The 20,078-nt window shown below is 34.1% G+C and overlaps 1 protein-coding gene across 4 annotated transcripts in view; it reads right to left on the bottom strand.

Moving 5' to 3' along the window:
• Positions 1-4,981: 4,981 nt before the first annotated feature.
• The window catches only part of LOC136350647 (neurotrimin-like), a 118,673-nt gene continuing 103,576 nt past the window's right edge, over positions 4,982-20,078 (bottom strand). Inside the window, exons 8-10 of one of the 4 annotated variants that reach the window (XM_066302596.1) lie at positions 12,423-12,560; positions 10,932-11,060; positions 4,982-7,027 (exon numbers count right to left, since the gene is read on the bottom strand). In XM_066302596.1, the coding sequence (XP_066158693.1) occupies positions 6,969-7,027; positions 10,932-11,060; positions 12,423-12,560 (326 nt within the window). In that variant the 3' untranslated portion in view covers positions 4,982-6,968. The remainder of the gene's footprint in view (positions 7,028-10,931; positions 11,061-12,422; positions 12,561-20,078) is intronic. The other 3 variants (XM_066302597.1, XM_066302598.1, XM_066302599.1) reach the window with 3 other exon arrangements.

Below are 20,078 nucleotides of genomic sequence, written 5' to 3'. Positions count from 1 at the left end.
TTCATAGCCACTTGAATAAATTCCTCCAGTTCCGTTGCTAAACTTCCTGCTTTGCTATACATGCATTACTTCAATATGAGAATTTCCTCATGCGACTTTTATTATTTCAACTCCTAATAGTTGATGAAACTCGGGAAATGTCATTTATTAAATTCATGTTCAGTGGAAACTAAAAGCAAAAAGCTGTATCATATCCCTGGATTGTCGATAAATGAACAGACTATTTCCGGTATGAAAACTATATTAATTACGAAATTCCAACTAAAACACAAGGGTACGTAAACGATAATCTGAGGGATTTTCCACTGGCAGCAATTGCTGATGACCAGCTGACCATAATAATTATTCCAGCATTTTACGAATGACTACCGCATTTTTGTCGTCAAAAAGTTGCTGAAATGAAGTTCTCAATTTTAGATGTGGAAGATCTGAAAATTAAAGTAGAATGGAAAAAAATCGGAAGATGATAAACAAAAATGACTTATTAGCTGATCAATGCTAAAGTATATAATTAAAAATGAGAAAATATAATTTTAAATTCAACAACAAAAAATTTTGGCGCGCCATAAACTTTATGATGACAAATCTGAAGATACAAAAATGATTTTCGAGAAAAATGATAATATTTCTCATTGGTTTAAATTAAAGTACTTATTTTCGATACACCCTGTATAATATTTTGCAACCGGCTTTTATTTTGATATTTTTCTATCTGATCTTGAGTAAGTATTGAAAAACAGAAGCTAGAAGTAACTTTTTTTTTTAAGTAGAGTAAAGGTGCGCTACTTTTACGAAATTTTGGAGGTCAATAGGATTCAAGACTGTCGGTTTTGAAACACTTTTTAGGTCCCCAAATATACAATATATTAAAATTGCACGTTTTTGAGGTCGAATTGCGTTTGTTTAGATGAATCGGTACAAGAAATATATATGTAAAATTTTGAGATTTTCATTATAAAATAATGGCAACAACATTTTTTTGCGGTTAATAAATGTTTAGTTATACGTACTTTAAAGCCCACAAGGGTTCTGCTCAAGTATTATTAGCTACTCAAACTATCGCCGATGTAATATTGGCAGATAAGACTTTTTAAAGTTTTCAAGAGTTTTTTTTTGAAATTTTGAGGAAGAGCCCATAACTCAATGAAATAGTAAAAATATGGAAAAAGAGGTATTCAAGCGAAACGTAGAACTTAGTTAAAACTTATAGCAGCATTTCAAATGTTTTAGATTATATACAGTTGATTTATAGAATTTATTTTAATTTATCTAAGGCTAATCTGAGTAATGCTGGATTGAGAATATGTTGAATTTATTTTACACACACTTTGAAGAGATTTAAAATTTTCGGTCAATTGGTGCGTTTTTATAATTTTTTATTGGCTGAAAGAAATTCACAATCTTCCCGAAGAGAGCGTACCGACTGTCTAAATTTTGAGAATTAGTGGAAATTTCCTTTTTAGGAATATAATTTTTATGGATTCTAGGGTTTTCGGGCGGAATGTGTGATTTATGGATGGTTTTTCAAATTCCCTGATACTTTTAGAGCCTAGGACTTGAGATAGTTTTTTTTTGGAACTTCTTTTCCATGAATTTACAAACTATTTGAAATTTGGCTTCTTTGTAAAATTCTTATATTTTCCCAGTAATTGTTTTCTAAGCAGCGTTGAAATCAGGTGTGCCAATATTGAAAGTTTCAGGAGACGCAGAGGTCCAATGTTTATTATGTCTGCTTTGAAGGCCACTAGAGTTCAAGAGTGGTGGTGAGGTGAGTGTTTTGCAAACCAAAAACGTTAAAATCACCCTTGCAGCCAAAAAGACAATATATGCAAAATTTTAAGGATCTCTTCTTTATTGTTTTTTGCGTGGGTTTTTGTGTGTAAAACTTGTGGGTTTGGTTCAACGGAATCAGTGGTGTCAGGTTTGAGTTTTTCAGATAACGCGAAGTGTTCAGATTTGTGTAGTCGCCAAATTCATAGATGACCATTTATTTTTTTATTTCATTAATTTTGGATATACACAGACCTAAGTTCAATCTCGCTATCGAATATCCTTTAAGAGTACGTAGCGGACTTCAATGTTTTTTAAAATTAATATATATTTATGCTTAGGTTTAGTTTAGACTGAGGTCAAGCATCTTTATTTAAAACTCAATTAGCCTGAGAAAATGATTAATTCTCATTTTGGCTATATTATTTTACACTTAAATTCAAGTAAATTTCTCTAGGAAGACACTAAGTTCGATTTTAGATTCGAAGACAATCATATTTTATAGCGGTAGTATACTCTCGGTGAAACGTCTCGGCGAGACCTCTTGGCAAATCTAAACGAGGCAAGAAACTGTGCGAGTGTTCTGCTGTGTTTGTCCAGCCGATATTTTCCGAGATCGTATAGAAATGAGCTCAGTCATTTCGCTTTGTCGTCGCGGCTACTCTCGGATCCTTTGACTCGTGCCAAAAAATAATGATTTTACATAGAGCCTTTACGAGACGAGTAAAGAACAGTCGGGCAAGTTCAGTACATTCCTGCTTTCGGTTGCACTCACTACATCTTTGCGAGAATGTACTGCCGGCATTAGACTCATTTACGTGTTTAGTCTCGACGGTTATGTGCCTATTCTTGTATAGATGTGCTATACACTCGAATTTAGACGCGTTCTCGATCAAAGAGATGGATGACACATTCACACTAAACTAGTGCACATGCTAGCTCTTTTCGAAAGTAGTTTCACTCGTTTTTCTTTCGACTGTCAAATTTCTCACAATAGTTGTATCGCGAAGTTCTCGATATTAATAAATCTTAATGAGTGGTGAAGGCTATTAATTAATTTGTAGGAAAGAGTTCTCTGAGACTACAAGCTCTGAGTGATCCGGACGCAAGATATTCGGCTCAAAATCATTTTTGGCTACCACTTTGTGGAAGCACCTCACCTCGAACATTGGGAAGGATGAAACATTTGGTCCTCAAGCCGGATCATATTAAATTGGCTTCTCGAGCTGAACCGCACATTTGATACTTAAACCTTCAAATCACATTTGGTCCTTCCATCGGACTGAACACAAAATGTTGTTTTTTGTAGCACGATTTGTCTCAGGTCAGTAAGGTCCAAAAATATCGCAGTTATCCCAGCCCTGAAACAACTGCCTCTAAAAAACTTTGAATATCGAAATGAGCGAAAGGTTTTCTTCTGGCTCAGTTTTTCTGCGATTGATGTCACGAATCGGTATTTCCCCGACATACGATTTTTTCGCTAACATAATTACGACTATTAATAGTAGCAAAAAGATTCCAGAATTCTCTCTAACACCCGATTATTCCTATTCCCAACATTAACGTCACTTGCCTGCAATTGCAAGGAAAAAACCCGAGACCATTTTACATACCTCCTAAGCCGGATTCTGGAGCTCATTTCCTTAAACGATGTTTGCCAAATTACGTGGAATCCGCCCCAGTAAACTCATAAGGCGAATTTTAAGGTGAGCAAAGCCTCCGGAAGTTACAAAACTGTTTGCTTAACGGTTAACCTGAACTCAAAACATGCTTAATCTGCTTTTAAACACAACACTGCACATATTCAGAGGTTGAGTAATACGTACTTATTTACGCGCAAGGGTTTTTTTTATTTGTGGGGCAGATTACGTTAAAACAAAAAGTTAAGTTCGGAGTTGGAGATCTACATGAGAAGTTTGAGGTCACAACCAAGTTTTGAATTTACATTTATTAAGATAGGGTTTGCTTTGCGAAAGATAAAACTCAGCCCTTTCGGGGAAGGAGACCTTTGGGGCACCTAAACTCTAATAGGGTAGTTAACTAATTTGGCTTCTTTGGCTGCGTGACTGATTCCAGCGTATGGTGGTTCGATATTAATAAATCTTGGTCGTTAATAAGCGAAATTAAATCTCTGGCCATTTTTCACGCTGGGGGCGTATTTAATCATTTTTCCTGATTATTTACATTTCTTTTAAATTAAGCACGACAAAATCCTTCGATTACACCCCATTCATTCTAAAACAATTAACTTAAAAAAATGTAAATTTTTATAATTTCCGAGCTTTACGGGAAAATTCTCGTAGGCTTTGATAATTCTTGAACAAAAGATTCTGAATACAAACAAAGGCAGCAGGCATTTTTCTGTTTGACTTGGCTGTGAAAGGTGAATCGTACGAATAACTATTATGAAGCGCTGCAATTTTAAAAAGCGTTTTCGTGAACAATACCCGTCAGAATAACCATCACTTTTCCGTAATGCACTAATATTTCCTGGATTGAAATTCATTTCTCCCCATCTAAGAAGCAGAAGGAAAAAATTGCACAGGAAATACATTTAATTATGGACAATGGAATAAGTGAGATCACTGTGAACCATTTCTAATTGAAACCTGATACGCAACAGAATATAAACCTCACGATGGTGAATCATTTTCATAAATCAATAAATCCAAACTACGGTCTTTGTGTAAGCATTTACAATCGAATATTGTGGTAAATTTTTGTGGTGGAAATACGTTTCTACTGAACTGTGAGAGGCAATCAATCCCTTGATTGAGATCCATGATGGACTGTGTTTTAATTCACTTACTTGCTTAATATGATTCTGCAGCTCTCTTAGGGTCTCTTAATAGATACATATTTGAGTGATTGAGCAAAAATATTCATCAGCATACTAATAAGGACTGCGTGAGTTGAATGTAAATTTTCGGGCCCTTTAAATTGGATAAAAAATGGAATGGCTTGAGAACCTTATCTCTGAGTAATCTTTCTTGATTATATCGATATTCTCTCATAGAATGTCAAAATGAACAAGATAAAGAGGTATGGAAACGAGGGGTACATATCAAATAAGACTATTATGGGAACACTGAGGGCATATTGTGTATCTTTCTGAGGAGGGAATCGTGTTTAAGGAAACGCACATTTTCTTAATACATATAATTAATGTGTTAAGGGGTTTCTTCGATAAATGAAACCACAAAAACGCCAATTTGGTTTACATAAAATGGACTGTATTTAACTTGCACTTATATCAAATAATGAAAGAGTTTTGGTCTAAGTAGGAAGAGGGAGAATGCTTAATTGGGCGGGTTACACACTATGATTTCGATCACATCCCGACACGACGCAGCTTCCACACGAAGAGAAGAAAAGAAAAAGGGAAAAAATTACTTCGATTATCTCTTAAGTACTAAACCCGAGGAATTCCAACCAGGGGCACACTACCACCAAGAACCCTTACGGGCTATGGCTACGCCGGATACCATAAATCGTGCCCATCTGGGGAATATCTATACTAGTCGCTTTTCTGGGAATATATTATAATATATTGCAGGCTCAACAAATTGCCCTTCATGGCAATAGTCTCGACCGAGAAAGCTTCTTTTGACTAGTAGTATATTCCCCAGCCAAAACGTACCCTTAGTTTTGGTCTGATGGGCCATGTAGTGTGGCACCCAGATGGTATTCTCAGAATAAGTATCGCCGTACATGGGCGTAACTTAAGGGTAAAATGCAAATACATAACAAAAACCAATAACTTAAAGTCCCTAACAAATGTATATACATATCAGATACATACATTCTTGCGTAGTTTTAACTTAGTTAAATCTTGACCTGATTAAAGTGTTCAAGAGAACATCCTTAAAACACTAAAAGTTACATAATATTTTATTTACACTCTATCAGCACTTAAACGATATTGCCTGAACTCCTGCACTGTCTGTGCAAACCTCTGACAAAGTATACAAAAGTAGAGATTTCCTACATTTTGCAGTTGATCATTTTAACAAGCTCTTGGCATGTTCAGGCCAGTTGAAAATGGACAAAAATTTGGAAAGTTAATGTGACTTGACTATAAAACGTCTAATACCCTGTTAAAACTTCCTTCTTAGAGTGGAGAGAGTTTATGAAGAAATAACGTTTTAGTGCCAAAAAGGGAAAGCAGCTATCCATTTCCATTGGCGAACCTTGCCAAGTGTTCTAATTAGTAATATGTACATACTAAATTACTTATTCTACATATACACAGTGCACCATATGATAAAAATTAAGCAGGTATATTAGCACTAAAACGCGGAGTATGTTTTAGTCAAAACTCCCCTGACATCCATTGAGGTCAATTATAATTATGTTCCTTTACCCTGTATGTGGATTTGTATTTTTACATCGTGAACATATAACTTTTTATCATACGGTTAAATGCCTTAAAGTATGTTTAAAAAAGCTACATATTACATTTCGCTACAATTAGCCGAATCTTTGCAAAAATATAGTACATATTAGCAGGCAGTAAGGGTCTCATTGCCAACTCTTTTTCATTGATGTAGAAAATCATACTGCCTACTTACATCACATCAACAACAGTGAAAACCTACAGAGTGTAATAGATAAGATAATACAGAGTGTGACAACAAAGGCGAGTATTAATTTTGGCACCACGGTAATTTTTGGCACTAGCACGAAGCGGTTTTATTTTTTTTTTCAAGAACACTCTGTATTGCTCTGTTATATAGCTCACCTTAAAATTACCGTTAAGTCTCTATGTAGCAACCAACTAATTAGTTTTAAGTGATAGTGATGAGTACTTTAAACTTTTTGGTTTCATTTTGATTTTTTTAGGTTGCGTTTAAAGCAATAAAATGTAAAAGGGATTATACCAGTATAAAAGAGATATATTTCACTATTTTGTAAATTAATTATTTATGAGAGTAACTGCAAATAGTTCATCAAAATGTGCAATTAGTACTTAGTGTATAATTTTTGAAGTTACAGCTAAACTTTTTTTAATCAAGAATAATTACTTATTATGTGCGATTTTCCATTAAGTTTCATTCTATTCAATCTCAGTCTTTATATTTTAAAATAGATTATACATATAAACGATTTTACATTTATTTAAGCGCTCTCAGCTTACAGATAACGTCCTTAAAAATAAGACTAACATTTAGATACCTGCATATGCTATTTTAAGCAATTCATCGAAGAAGTATATATGTTATCACTTGGAATATTAGCACTGGAAGTATCCATAAATCTGAAACAAATATTGGCATATTAAATTATAGGTCCACCCACATTCAGTCGCCAAATATAACACATATAAATCGCAGGGCAAATATTTAAATTATTTATTAAATACATTATAGGAAGGTAAAGGCTAACTGGGCAAATACTTCAGAAATAGTTGAATTCGTAAATATTGACTATCAGCAGATAAATTGGAAAATTTAAATTTTAAAAGCAAATAATATGTTCCATGGAATGAAGTGGTTTTTATCTATCATGTATAAGTAAATTTAAAATTATATAAATTAATTAGAAAAATGCATATAGTTGATTTTGTGTAGAAGTGCTAAAGTGAGGGGCGTTCAGAAAGCGATGTAAAAATAAAAAAATTGGTATTGTTTTTGGTGGCAGGACACTAGAGAGAGTTATTTCGTATCTTTTTATGGTCAAAAATTGCCTCTAAGATTCCAATATCCCCCTGAGTTAATTCCAGTATTTTGTAATTTACTCGCACATTCCACTACTTTTGAAAAAATTAAAAATTTGGCCTGGCCTCTAAATGCTCTCACGCCTCTAAATTTTTTTTAGATACCTTATTTAATAAAATGTAGAGCCTAGAGTCCTACAATTTATATCTATTATATACTACGTGTTTTAAGAAAATTCAAGCTAACTTCAATAGTCTTCCAAAATGGTTGTGAAAACTGGGAAATTACTAGTTCAAGGTTTGTTGTTTTGTGGCTTTGTCATTATCCCAGATATCAACTTCTACAAAGTTTCATATCACAGATATATCTATTTACTTAAAATGACGCCATTACACGTTGGAGAAAATATCGTTTAGCAGCAAAATATAAGCAAACAAATGTAAAAGTGTACATTTCTCTTTGCATTTATTCAAAATTCTGTAATTGTATCCCAGATATAACGCTGACAAGGAATCGTTCCGAAACTTTCGGATTTATTCAAAAAATTCCTGACTTCTGAAAAATTACATTTTTTTAAATTTTTGACCTGTAACTGCTAAGCACCAAAGCTTTTTGTTGGGTGATAAAGAAAACTATTGCAGGTTTGAGTTTAATGGTAAAAAGACTTCAATAAAGAAAACGAATTCTCAGCAATTGACTTTCTTTATTATCAAAAACTCACGATACACATGCTTGTAGTGGTTGATTTATCTGAAAGGTACACGTTTAATACCCAACAATCCTCCCCACTAAAATTTCCTTTATAGGTTATATTCTGCAAGAGTCGTGTACTGTGTAGTGAACTATTCTTGACCATTATTGTCTGATATTGTGGTTGTGATAAAATTAGGTCATCAGATGCTTGAAGTACTGTTCATGAGGCCTTTCCCGATGTGGTTGAAATCCCTACGGTGAACATCATTTCCAACTTGAATCGCCGCGCTTCGCTTCTTAGCTAAATTAAAAATGTTCCCATTGATGTGTTCACTACTGCAGAGGCCAATTTACTCACTAATTCGAAAACTGCGATTTTTCCATGTTTTATAATTATTATTCAACAATAATATTCATATATGAGATGATTTTAGATCATTCCAATTTTGTTCGAAAAATATACGACTCTTTATCATATATGATTTATAGAAATTTAAAGTCAATAGAAACCTACGGTAAAACGCAGGTTTTAACCAACATATTTGTAATTACTGTTAATGATAATTAACATGTTTTAAAACACATGGATTCAAATAACAATAACATCACCTCTGTTCGTCAAATGATATATAGGGATGTAGGGAATAGTTTTCCGGCAGGGAGCGACTCATTCACGGACGTCAAAGGACCAAAAGCTATGGGTCAATATGAAGGGGGGAAATTGAGAAAATTCTATTTCCTTCGACCTTTTGACACGTTATAAACTGATGTGCATGACTCCATTTATATACTTCGAAGGGGTTTGCACCAATATATATATATATATATATATATATATATATATATATATATATGTATCGTCTGTAGGCTACAGTAATGGCGATAACTGTTCACGAGAGTTTCGTTTGAGAGAAATCAGTCGTTTTTTTCCATAGGATTGACGGAAAAATAATTATTTTCTTGTGCCATTTAAAAGCTCTTTCTGCTTGTATTCGCAATCTAATCCAGTGACAGTTTCAATATATATTTTTTACACAAGAGGTCAACGTTTATATGGGGGATGTATTTATTACACTTGTTGAGTTATTTCTGGTTTAGACAGAAAAATAAAGTTTTCTTTTTAGGATTTTCCATCATTTAAGATTCCGAATTTGACTTATTTGTTTATTTATAGCATTTAGTCAGGATTTATAGGGAATTATTTCCAAAAGGAAAAATATTAGCTCTATAGTTTCGCACAGGTTCCCCAACTTAAATTAGAGATGTTAATGGGTTTCGTAAATTTTAGATGTCATATTTAGTGCTGTTAGTAACTAAAATGCAAAGTGGACCAGAGCTATGCATAGCGAGAGTAAAGGGAATCCTATATGCGTTTGGGGACACACATCAAAGACAATATGCGTTACAGGAATGGTTCCTGTAAGACGAACTCCAGATTTTACTTTTACGGGTATGTCGTTTTCCCCCGTATCTCTTTTGGCGGCTTAATATTTTATTCCCCACAGTGAACATCCATTATCGTAATTTTGTTGCGGTTTTTATATCTACCTGGTGACTTCTTGTACTTTGAACGTTCGCTTTGATCGAAATTTTTCGATTCTACTAGTTTTTATCACCTATTTAAGCCACTACTTCTTAATTTATGCAACGCAGCTCCCCAATTAATATGTCGAATTAGCCCAAATATCTGTTAGCGACAATTTTTATAACAATGTATATGTGAAGGTTTCGAGATATCGAAAAATTCGTGGAAAATTTTCTTCAAAATAAATCTTAAATTAATCATTTAAATAAACATTAAGAGTCTGCGCCATTCACATTATAGTATCTCTTTTACTTTTTGAGATATAACGCTTGTTAATCCCTCTTTTCGCGATTTTGAAAGTGATTCTAAAACGAACATACTTAAAAATGCATTTTTAAGGCTTTAAGGTCTCAGAATTACATAAACAAATATTTCATATGTCGGGCAGTTAAGTTAAACCGTTAAAAACCTGCAATTTGCTTTTTACCGTTTTTTTACAGGAGCTCAGGCAAAGAGGGACAATTTATTGAACATACATTCTTGAAACTCAAAATGTTACCACACGGCAGATTTTCACAGCAGCAATAATGATTTCACCTTAAATACCTTTTTTAAATCCGGAGAGATAAGTATATTGAATTAATACTGCAAGCATTTAAGCTTCGAGTTCTATAAATTGAAAAGAAACTTTCAATTTTAGTAGACTCTTTTTGATTTCCTTGAAATTCACTGGAAAATCTCAATTTGAAATTCTCATGATCCAGTTTAAAATGTTCTTTCACAATATGCAAATGAAGTCTAGTTTGTCTTGGAGTCATCGGATCGAAATTACTTAAAATTCATAATAAAATCTCTACATGTACATGTCTTACCGATACATGGTCATGATGAGAATCGATTTAATCTATATTGACGCAAATTGATAACATTTTTCGTAAAATACATACTAGGACTGATGAATTGAGCTGTTAAATAAAACAACTTGTAAGTTATAGTAAAATCTTTATCTTCATCTTTAAACTACTAAGATCATTAACACCGATTGTATTGTCGCTGTTGTGGATCTTGTAATTGATATAGTTTTGGACACATGCATTTCTCTTATTATGCAAATTTCATCATGGCACTTAAGACTTAAACATTTTCATACGAGGTGGTTAATCGATCCTCATTAAGAAAGTCACAAAATATTTTACACGCCCTGTATTAAGACCCTCAAAGTGCAATTGTTTTGGGATGGGGGGAAAATATCATGTACATAGTATCAAAATACTAAATCTACTTACCAGTAGACTTACTTTTAAAAGTGGAAGCACTGGCTGTTTCACTAAATATTCCCCCCTTGCTGTCAGTATCCGTAATCGACTTTTGCTCAGATTTCCCTACATCGTCCAAATTTGACTGGTATTTGGCATCTGAAAAGAAGGTGAAAATGTACATTAGCAGCTTCCACAAATCACATATTGAAGTGGAAATAAATAATTCTGGTTAAATTTGAACCATAAAGTTGCACGCCATAAATCCTTGGCTGATTAAGGGGAAGTTTTATATTCAAAACTCCAGCCCAAGTTAATTCAAATTAGTAATTAGTGGGCATTTGAGTGGTTGTAGAGTTTGTTTGGAGAAGTTGAAGTTTAAAAAAAATATTGCTAAAAAACCAACGTCTAATTACACTACTTTTCATCAGAATTTGTCTTTATATTTGAGAGCGCCTACCGCGTTTTAATGATTGAGTTCATAACGAAAAAACAGCATCATCGTGCAATTAAATGTAAAGTGGCATTCAAAGAAATGTTCATTAATGAATTCGCCGCCAAAAAGTTTGAAGTGAAGTTTTTAAAAACATTTCTCAATGGTCAAGTCCTTTTGGGTTTAAATAAGGAATATTTTATAATCGCGAGCCTTTTCAGTCCAAAACAGGGCGGACTACGTGTTCTAACTTTTAAATCCAATTAAAAAAGGAAATGTAAAACCTTTTAAGGAGTAAAACTTTTTTTGATTCGCATTTCTTCGAGCGGCGCGATATTAAGTAAATGTTTTCGTTTTCAATGTTCTGTTCGAGGAAACTAGAATTCTTTTCGCTTTTGGCTTCTGGATACCCCATACACATTCCGCTATAGCAGTGGAATTATTAAAAACATTCTTTCATCAACTTTCTTCCTGCAGTTCAGTATCAGCTTTATCTGTACTTAATTCTTAAAAGTACCTTACCGGCAAATATTTCTATTGGTGTTTCACTTTAGAAACTGCCAATTTTTGAACAGCCTCTAATTCGAGATAACCTAAATCGAAAGCATAAAAAGGGCCACATGGGATAAACAGAACGAATGATCTGCAGGAGTTGTTGGAACTTTTAAAGTTGCCAAATCTGTCTGTTTTTCTCTTTTCCCTTTGTCGGGAAAACAATAGCCGAAAAGGGCAAAAGTTTCTGTATAAACTCCTTCCTAAAATTCCAATAAACGTATCAATATGGGAAAGCCATAAACGATACTATAAACAAGAAAATTAAAAAGGTTTTCCCCCTTGTGTAGACAGATTTTTACGAAGATACTACGGATAATATATTTTTATCTTTCATCTATTAGTTTCCTTTGCGATGTTATTCTTATTTATATACCTGTCGATTTAGAAACATATCTCAATCAAGTCAATAAAAATAAATTATATTGGAAATATACAATTTCACTGCAAAGAAGCTGATAAAACATGCAAGTTGTGCTCAAGTTAAGTCGTTTCTTTGATCTTAAAGCATAATTAATAAAATAAGAACACGATACCTTTATTATCAAGATGTATCGTCAAAGAAGATGGGTTTCCATAAACAGAGTTGTTCAAATCTCCCAATCCCCAATCTTTCACTCTACTAGGTGTTTCGGTGGTCGTAGGCTTTGGAGATGTAGTGGGGGGTGATGATACTGCGACAAAAACATGCTTCAGTCGCCCAGGACTGATCAAAATTCATAGAAATGGGATCATTCTTATTAACCCGACAAAGATCTGGTTTCATGATTCACGGAACATTCGGAATAATCCCAAATCTAATAATGCTTCAATAACTCTAAAACAATATGTAAGTATAAAAATGAAGTTCTTATGTCTAATTTTGATTCCTGTGGGGTACAGTTTATTGCAGACTGCCAAACAGAGATGAGCAAAGCGAAAATTGAAGAATTTAAGATCAGCCCTAATAAAGCGGTTAAGTTGGAGGGCTAAATTTCTTCGTTCCTTTCAGTTCAGAGTTATCAAAGCTTATTATCTAAAAGTGCTCGTGGGAATATAAGCTAAGTGTTACGTAACATAATTCAAAATAATATAGCTGCTTTTTGATTTAGAATGGCGAAAGCTTTAAAATAAAATATTTGTGTTCTAGAGAAAAATCTTTTGGTGCAAAAATCTGCTGGCAGTGTGCAAAGAACTTAGTGTAAGTGGCACTATACATTCGTTACAAATAAAGGAAATTATTATCCTTCAGTTATATTTCGACATGCTTTAGACATGCTTTATGTTTTTACCAGTTAGTAGATGTATATTGAAGTATGTAGATGTTATATAGTAGTTCCCATTGTGTGAAATCCAGAAACATTATATCAGGTTTGGTTATATTTGACTTTTAACTCTAAAAGCAACAATTTACTTGGGAATATGTATATGACTTAAACCTTTAAGTTTTCAGCCAACATAGCAGATGCTTACGGGGGACCCTTGGGTGTAGATAATTTGAATTGAAGAAAGACAGCAAGGCATATAGCGACAATCCTCAAGCCACCTCATTTCAAGTTTATGAATCTACCTAGTCAGGGAAGGTTGAATCTTTGAGCATAATTTTGATCTTGTTCGCTTTTTTAAGTGATCAAGATTCATAACAACAATAAACTATATCAACCATCTCTTCGCATTTAAGAGTAATATATTTTTACGTATAAATACATAGCATCTTGATATATGCATATATTTTTATTAAAGACAGTTGCCCTTATGAGAAATGATTCTGATGTCTTCAGTAAACGGAGGTCGAACTTAGCTCCGGTCTGGCAACTGTGGCTGGTTCAATAGAAGTCCAACAATTTTCTTTTATTAAAAAAATATTTTCTTCGATTTTGATGAACCTTGAATCCTTGGAATGATATAGTTAAAAGCGCAAGTATAAGGACGAGATAAAAAGTGTCCGACTTCACAATAACTGAAATTTGGTTTCCTCAATAATTTAATGTGTTTATTCAGTGGCATTCTCCTCTTTTTGTTTTTTTTCGTTTCTTTTGTTCAACTTTATGATTTCATAACGAAATGTCAATTAGTTTTAAAATTTTCACTTTACATGCACTTATAGGTTTGGTACTTGCCAAAAAAGAGCAAAATGTGCTTTCATAAAATACTTTTATATCAAAAGTTGAACGTCAATAGAAGTGAAAATTGAGTAAGGTTCTACATTAGGCAATTCATCTTCATCATTTTCCCCCATAAAATTACCGATGGCGGACCTCAAGGTTGGCAGAACCAGTACGAAAGATGTTACACGTTCGATAAGGACCAAATCAGGTACCACTGAAAGAATCAGTTGAAAAGTGCACTAAATTGCCTTAGGTGACCGGAAATTAAAATTCGTTGAATCTGCTGATACTGTAGGAGTATCTAAAGAGCGGACACATCATTTGCTGACCAAAATGTTAGGCATAACAAAACTGTCGGCAAGGTGGGTGCAAAGAGGATCAAAAATTGACTCACGCAAACATTTCGCGTCAAAGTTTGAACATGTTTATGTATGGAATATATTATGTAACCAGACTGATATTCTGCGTCGTTTCATTAAGATGAGACAAAAATGGATTCAGCATTATTTACTGAAAATCAAGGAGCAGTGTCGACAATGGCCAGCAGAGCATGAATGAGTTCCAAAAAAGCCAAAACTGTTTCATCAGCCGCGAAGATTATGGCGAGTGTGCTTTGGGGTTCCAAAGTGATTATTTTAATTGACTGTCTTTCAAAGGGAAAAACCTTCAATGGAGCATACTATTCAAACCTCTTAGAAGAACTATATCAAAGAAATCTGAAGAAACGTCCTGGTTTGGCCAAAAACAAAATCCTCAGGTCAAAGTCCATCAGGACAACGCACCATGTCACAAGACTCATGCCGTGGTGGATAAAATGGAGCAGTTGTGTTTTCAATTACTACCACATCCACCCTATTCACCAGATTTTGCTCCATCCGATTTCAGCTTGTTCCCGAATTTGAAACAAAGCCTCACCGGCAAGAAATTCGGGACAGATGCTAAAGTGATATCCGTAAACAAATGAGTATTTTGAAGAGTTGAACAAATCTTCCTGTAGCAATGGCATAAAAGCCTTGGAGCATTCCTGGGGAAAGTGCATTAAACTTCAGGGAGATTACGTGGAAAAACTAAATGATAACACCACTAATTTTAACGGTGCTATTCAATCTCCACTGAATGACCATGTACAACAGGAAGGGCAGTAGGTATCTACTTATTAATAGGATAATATGGCAATCATCACAAAGCAGAGAGTAGGATAGATTCTAGGCGTGGAAGCTTTGAAAGAAGTTTGAATATAAAAGTGGCAGGGTTTTTTTCGTTTAATATCTTTTGTTGAAAAGTCCAAAATCTCCATAGGGCTGAGTAATAAACTGGGGCATATATTTTGTGGTTGCGCCTTACTGTTATTTAAGAGTATAATAATATGGCTGCTCGCATATCGGTACGGCACCGTGGTCTGACAATTTGCAACGTACGACGACATATTCATTTTCATTTTATCGTTGATGAATTGCTGGATTTGAACAGTGACACTGATTGAATGGTACAACTCGATTAGGTGCGGTGTTGGATGACTTGCTTGAACGTCGCCAAATTTGTCGACGATCCTTTATATTGCCACTGAAGACGACATGCCATCTGATTGACGGCTTCCACTTCCCAGCGTGAGGTGCTTCAATTTTATATGGATTTTCTCGAGTAATGGAGTTTTGCAACAATTTTAATTAAACAAATATTCCCCCGAAAACCCTATATCCCCGTCAACAGTTTTACATAAAGCATACTAAATAATAAACGTTCCCAAATCCATCCATTTATAAAGTAAACCCATTTCGCAGCGTTTATTATTAAAAAATACGGCTCCAAAGTTAATATTTTAAACTGCAGCAAAGCGATTTGAAAAAATAATGTCACAAAATGCATGACCGGATCATATATTACTCGGTTTTGCCCGCGATTTTTGCCTCCATGGGAAGTTGGAAACGATTTCGACCCTACCCTATGGCGACAGGTGTCCCGTAATGCTATTTCCAAACCCCAAGCATGTCAATATGCGACCAATCGACATTACTATATAAAAATTATTATGCATATGTATCGAAACTCCACCGCAGTTATTTGCCACGAATTTCTGCTGTTTACTGCCAGATGTGCGGGCCACATCCCTGGAGTTTGCGCCTTTGGTAAGGTTGTGGAGAAAAATAGCAAATTCTTGTTGAAATTTATATCAACGCGGGTTTTATTTGTTTTCGGTCGGGTAAAATGTAAAAACTTTCTGAGAAAACTGTCTAGTTTCATAACGGTATAGATATCTTTGCCCTTTTAATTCTTGGAGATTTTAATTTAAGTGAGTGCTTTATTATTTTCTTGAGGATACATTCAGGTGGATTTTATAATATTTAGAGACAAAAAAGATCTTGGTCGAGCCATATTTCCATTACAGCTATGGTTTAATTTTCATTTCAAATATAAGTTACTTGAGGAATTTGCGAGAAAGAATATTCGAGGAAAATCTTTGTAGAGGATTTAAGCAAATTTATTTCTGTCTTCATTTGGATCATATGAGTGAAACGTGTCAAAGATGAGAAACATATTAAGCGGCATGATGATAAATAGTATAAGTATATCCGCAAAGACAGGAAAACGTCTCCATTTCCCTGCGAACGTGAGACATCCGGTGTATTTTTAATATAATGTTTGCGGCGTAATGTCACGAGGTTGTGAGAAGTGAAACCAATATAAACTTTTTCAGTTTCCACGGAATCTTGTAAATTACATTTTTAGAACTTTCCTCTTCTAGATCGACGCGTGCCTGGTATTTTAAATGCTGCTGTAGTATTACAATTCTTTATCCCCAACGTAAGTGGTCTTTATGCTTTAGGCAAAAAAAAATCGAAAAAATAACTAATTAGAGACCGAGCAAGCTGGATAAAGCGGCAAAAATAGATGCTTCGAGGCGAGCAGCGTGTCATAAATACATCCGATATCAGTCTGAGAGGGAAAAGTAATTCCCATAGAAAAGTTGTATACAACAATAAGCTGAACAGATGTGCGCCAGTATTTCATATCTTATGAATTTTAGTAGTTGTTTTAAAAGTCGAATGACTGGTTGTTTGCCTCGCCCATGATTAAGTTAGTTTTTATCTAGTTAAGAAACTTTCTCTTATAAACGGCCAAAGAGAACAATAATATACAGGGTGGTCCCTGGGGGAATTTCAATATTTAAGGAGCAGGTTTTTTGGCTTCCAAAGCAAAAATGTTATATAAACGTATGTCCCAAAACGAGTCGTCTCCGAGACACGGGGTGTTAAATATTAAGGAGAATAAAAAAGTTTTCTGCGCATTTTCAAAATGGTGTAAGATGTTTTATTGAAAGTCGGTATACCTGCCCAGTAGTCCAAACAGTACAATTGCTTTCTATTTAAAGATAAATGCTGTAACAATACCTAACTTGAACTAACCATAGATGGACGTAAGTGTTACCATGTTAATTCTTATAGGAGAATGGAGGTACGCCTCTGGTATTATCTAAATTGGATACACGCTAACAGTTGTTGAAAACGACCACCGTTTGCCATAATACATGCGTGAATCTCTTTTCTCATGGACTCTCCAACACGTTTAAAAAATACCAGGGGTATCGCGAATTACCTCACCCCACTCTACTATACGAGGTCTTAGATGTTTTAAAGTGTTGCCTGGCATAGAGTAAACTAATGTTTTTAAATGTTCCAATAAAACATACTCTAAAGGATTAAATTTCGGAGATTTATTGGCCACGAATAGTTTAGGTGTAGTGTTCCCCCTCCTATCCAATGACCTGCATAGTCACAATCCAGATTGTCAACGGGGTATTTTTTTTTCTCAAAAGCAAATTATCATATTAAACAAACGCAAAACACATTTTTGGTATATTTTGAATCGATTATTTAAAAAATGTATCCAATTTGTAAAATATCAGTGACATACCTTCCATTCCCCTCTAAGGATTAATATGGCAACCTTTATACACGTCTATCGTTATAATATTTTTTTTAAATAGAAGGAAAATGTACTGTTTGGACTATTGAGAAGGTATACTAAGTTTCAATGAAATATCTTAAGCAACTTTTAAAGTATACGTAAAAATATTTCATTTTTATTAATATCGAACGAAATTTATTTCGAAAATGACTCATTATAGGATATATGTTCGTATAAAATTTTCATCTTCAAACTAATCTAGCGAATCAGCTTCTTAAATAACGGAATACCCTTAGGGACACTTCTGTATAAATAACATTTGCAGCCCTCCGGTTATAATTTGAAATTTTTGGTTTTAGATTGATCAAGATATAGTTTTTCAATTCACTAACAAATGTGTTGGTACTCTGAACATCTTAGTTAAATTAGGTTAAATTTTCACGACACAGAATATTAGTCCACGATTTCAAACTGATTTGCAATGGGTCAAGCTGTTATAATAAAATATTATAAATTTCTTTTTGTCTCTATCGGAAACAGGGCGATTCAGGTGTTATGTGAAGAAATTTTAAAGGCGATAGAAAAATAAAAAGAAAAGTTGCATATTCCCAGGCACCGCGGCTATAGCTCTAATTTTTTGGAGATACGATATGAGATGATAGCTTTGGTCGTCATCAATAAGTTTCTCTGTATGGCGAGGCGATGGTTACGACCGTTGGCTTTTCCTTATAAATACTTTTACTGCAGATAAAAGCTTGAATTTGAGAAAATATTGAATTGAGAAAATCTTTTATGAATTCCTGGGATACTGCTGTGTGTTTTAGACAGCCACCTAGCAAAACGACTAGGTCACTGATTTTTATCAGAACTTCAGGAAAATTGGACGTTTACTTTTTCATTATTTGCCCTTAAAATTGGAAAACAAACAGCTGTGAGAAATTAAAGCAACATTACCAGTAAAAAATAAAATATTAACTTTACATTTTTTTGGTAGATATACGTCTTAAGAAATTTTAAAATTTGAACAATATGTCCAGATTTGGAGAAAGTTAGCATTATTTATTTACTTATATCCATAATTATATTCGAATTTTTATCAATGTTGGTAGGAAGAAATCGGATCAATCCTAACTTAAAAAACTGTTTACTGAGCAAACTTGAATTTTGTGTGTGTCAAGTCGTATCACAAAGTACGAAAGACCCCCGTGTAAAGTTTGCTGTTTTGGGTGCTGGTTCGGTTCGTCGAGATAACTAACAGTGGAGTCAACTTCGCGGCTATAATCGTTTTCATTTTCATTGACGTAACATATTGGTTGTGTTATGACATTGTTCTGTTTTATTAATAAACCAAAACAACCAACACTACATTACATTTTCTCATTTTTGTTGCCTAAAATATGTATGGTCCATTTACGTGTTTATTTTATTTGATTATGATTAAATGGTCAATTACATTGATTACATTACATTGATGATTGATACATTATTCAAAAAACAAAATTACGTACAATCCAATTATTTACTTTTTCTTTACGGACCGTCTTGGCATAGTATTGCGCCGAGCATTTTTTTGCAGTCAGTCTCGTTTGACCGCCTCGATCATTTTCTGGTACGATACTGATCAATTTTTTAAAATATGAAATCCTTGTTTAATTAAAAAAAGTGCACGAAATTAGTTTATTTAATTGATTTCAGTTGATTGACTTTTTCACATCGGTGTCCGAATACTGCCGTATTAGGGAACAAAGTTTTCTGTCTTATTTCTGAAAAATGGTTACATTTACATAAAAACCTTAAGTGGCAAAAAAGTATCTTAATTGAACAAGAAATTCATGTCGCTTAGAACAAACCATCAGTGGCATACCATAAAAAAGTTTGGTGTGGTGCAATGGTGGTGCATCCAGAAATATCATCATCCTGTACATAGCCGCGATGATCGAATACGCCCTACGGTGTAGATTGTAAAACGCTTCATATGCTAAAAACTTAGTGGAACATCTTACGTATCGTAGGAGCTATTTAACCCTTTATTCTTATAGCTAGCTAATTTTTCCCGATTAAAATCTGAATCACCCTATACGCTAACGAAAATATATGTTTGTTTACGTTCTAGTGCGAGAGTGAGTAAGGAGCAATAAACGAAAGACAGGAAAGAAATTTCAATTTGGGGCATAAACATTTCAACACAACAACTCTGCC

The sequence above is a fragment of the Euwallacea fornicatus genome, chromosome 3, assembly GCF_040115645.1.
Source record: "Euwallacea fornicatus isolate EFF26 chromosome 3, ASM4011564v1, whole genome shotgun sequence".
In the NCBI taxonomy this organism is placed as follows: domain Eukaryota; kingdom Metazoa; phylum Arthropoda; class Insecta; order Coleoptera; family Curculionidae; genus Euwallacea; species Euwallacea fornicatus.
This window is presented reverse-complemented; position numbering and strand designations above follow the sequence as displayed.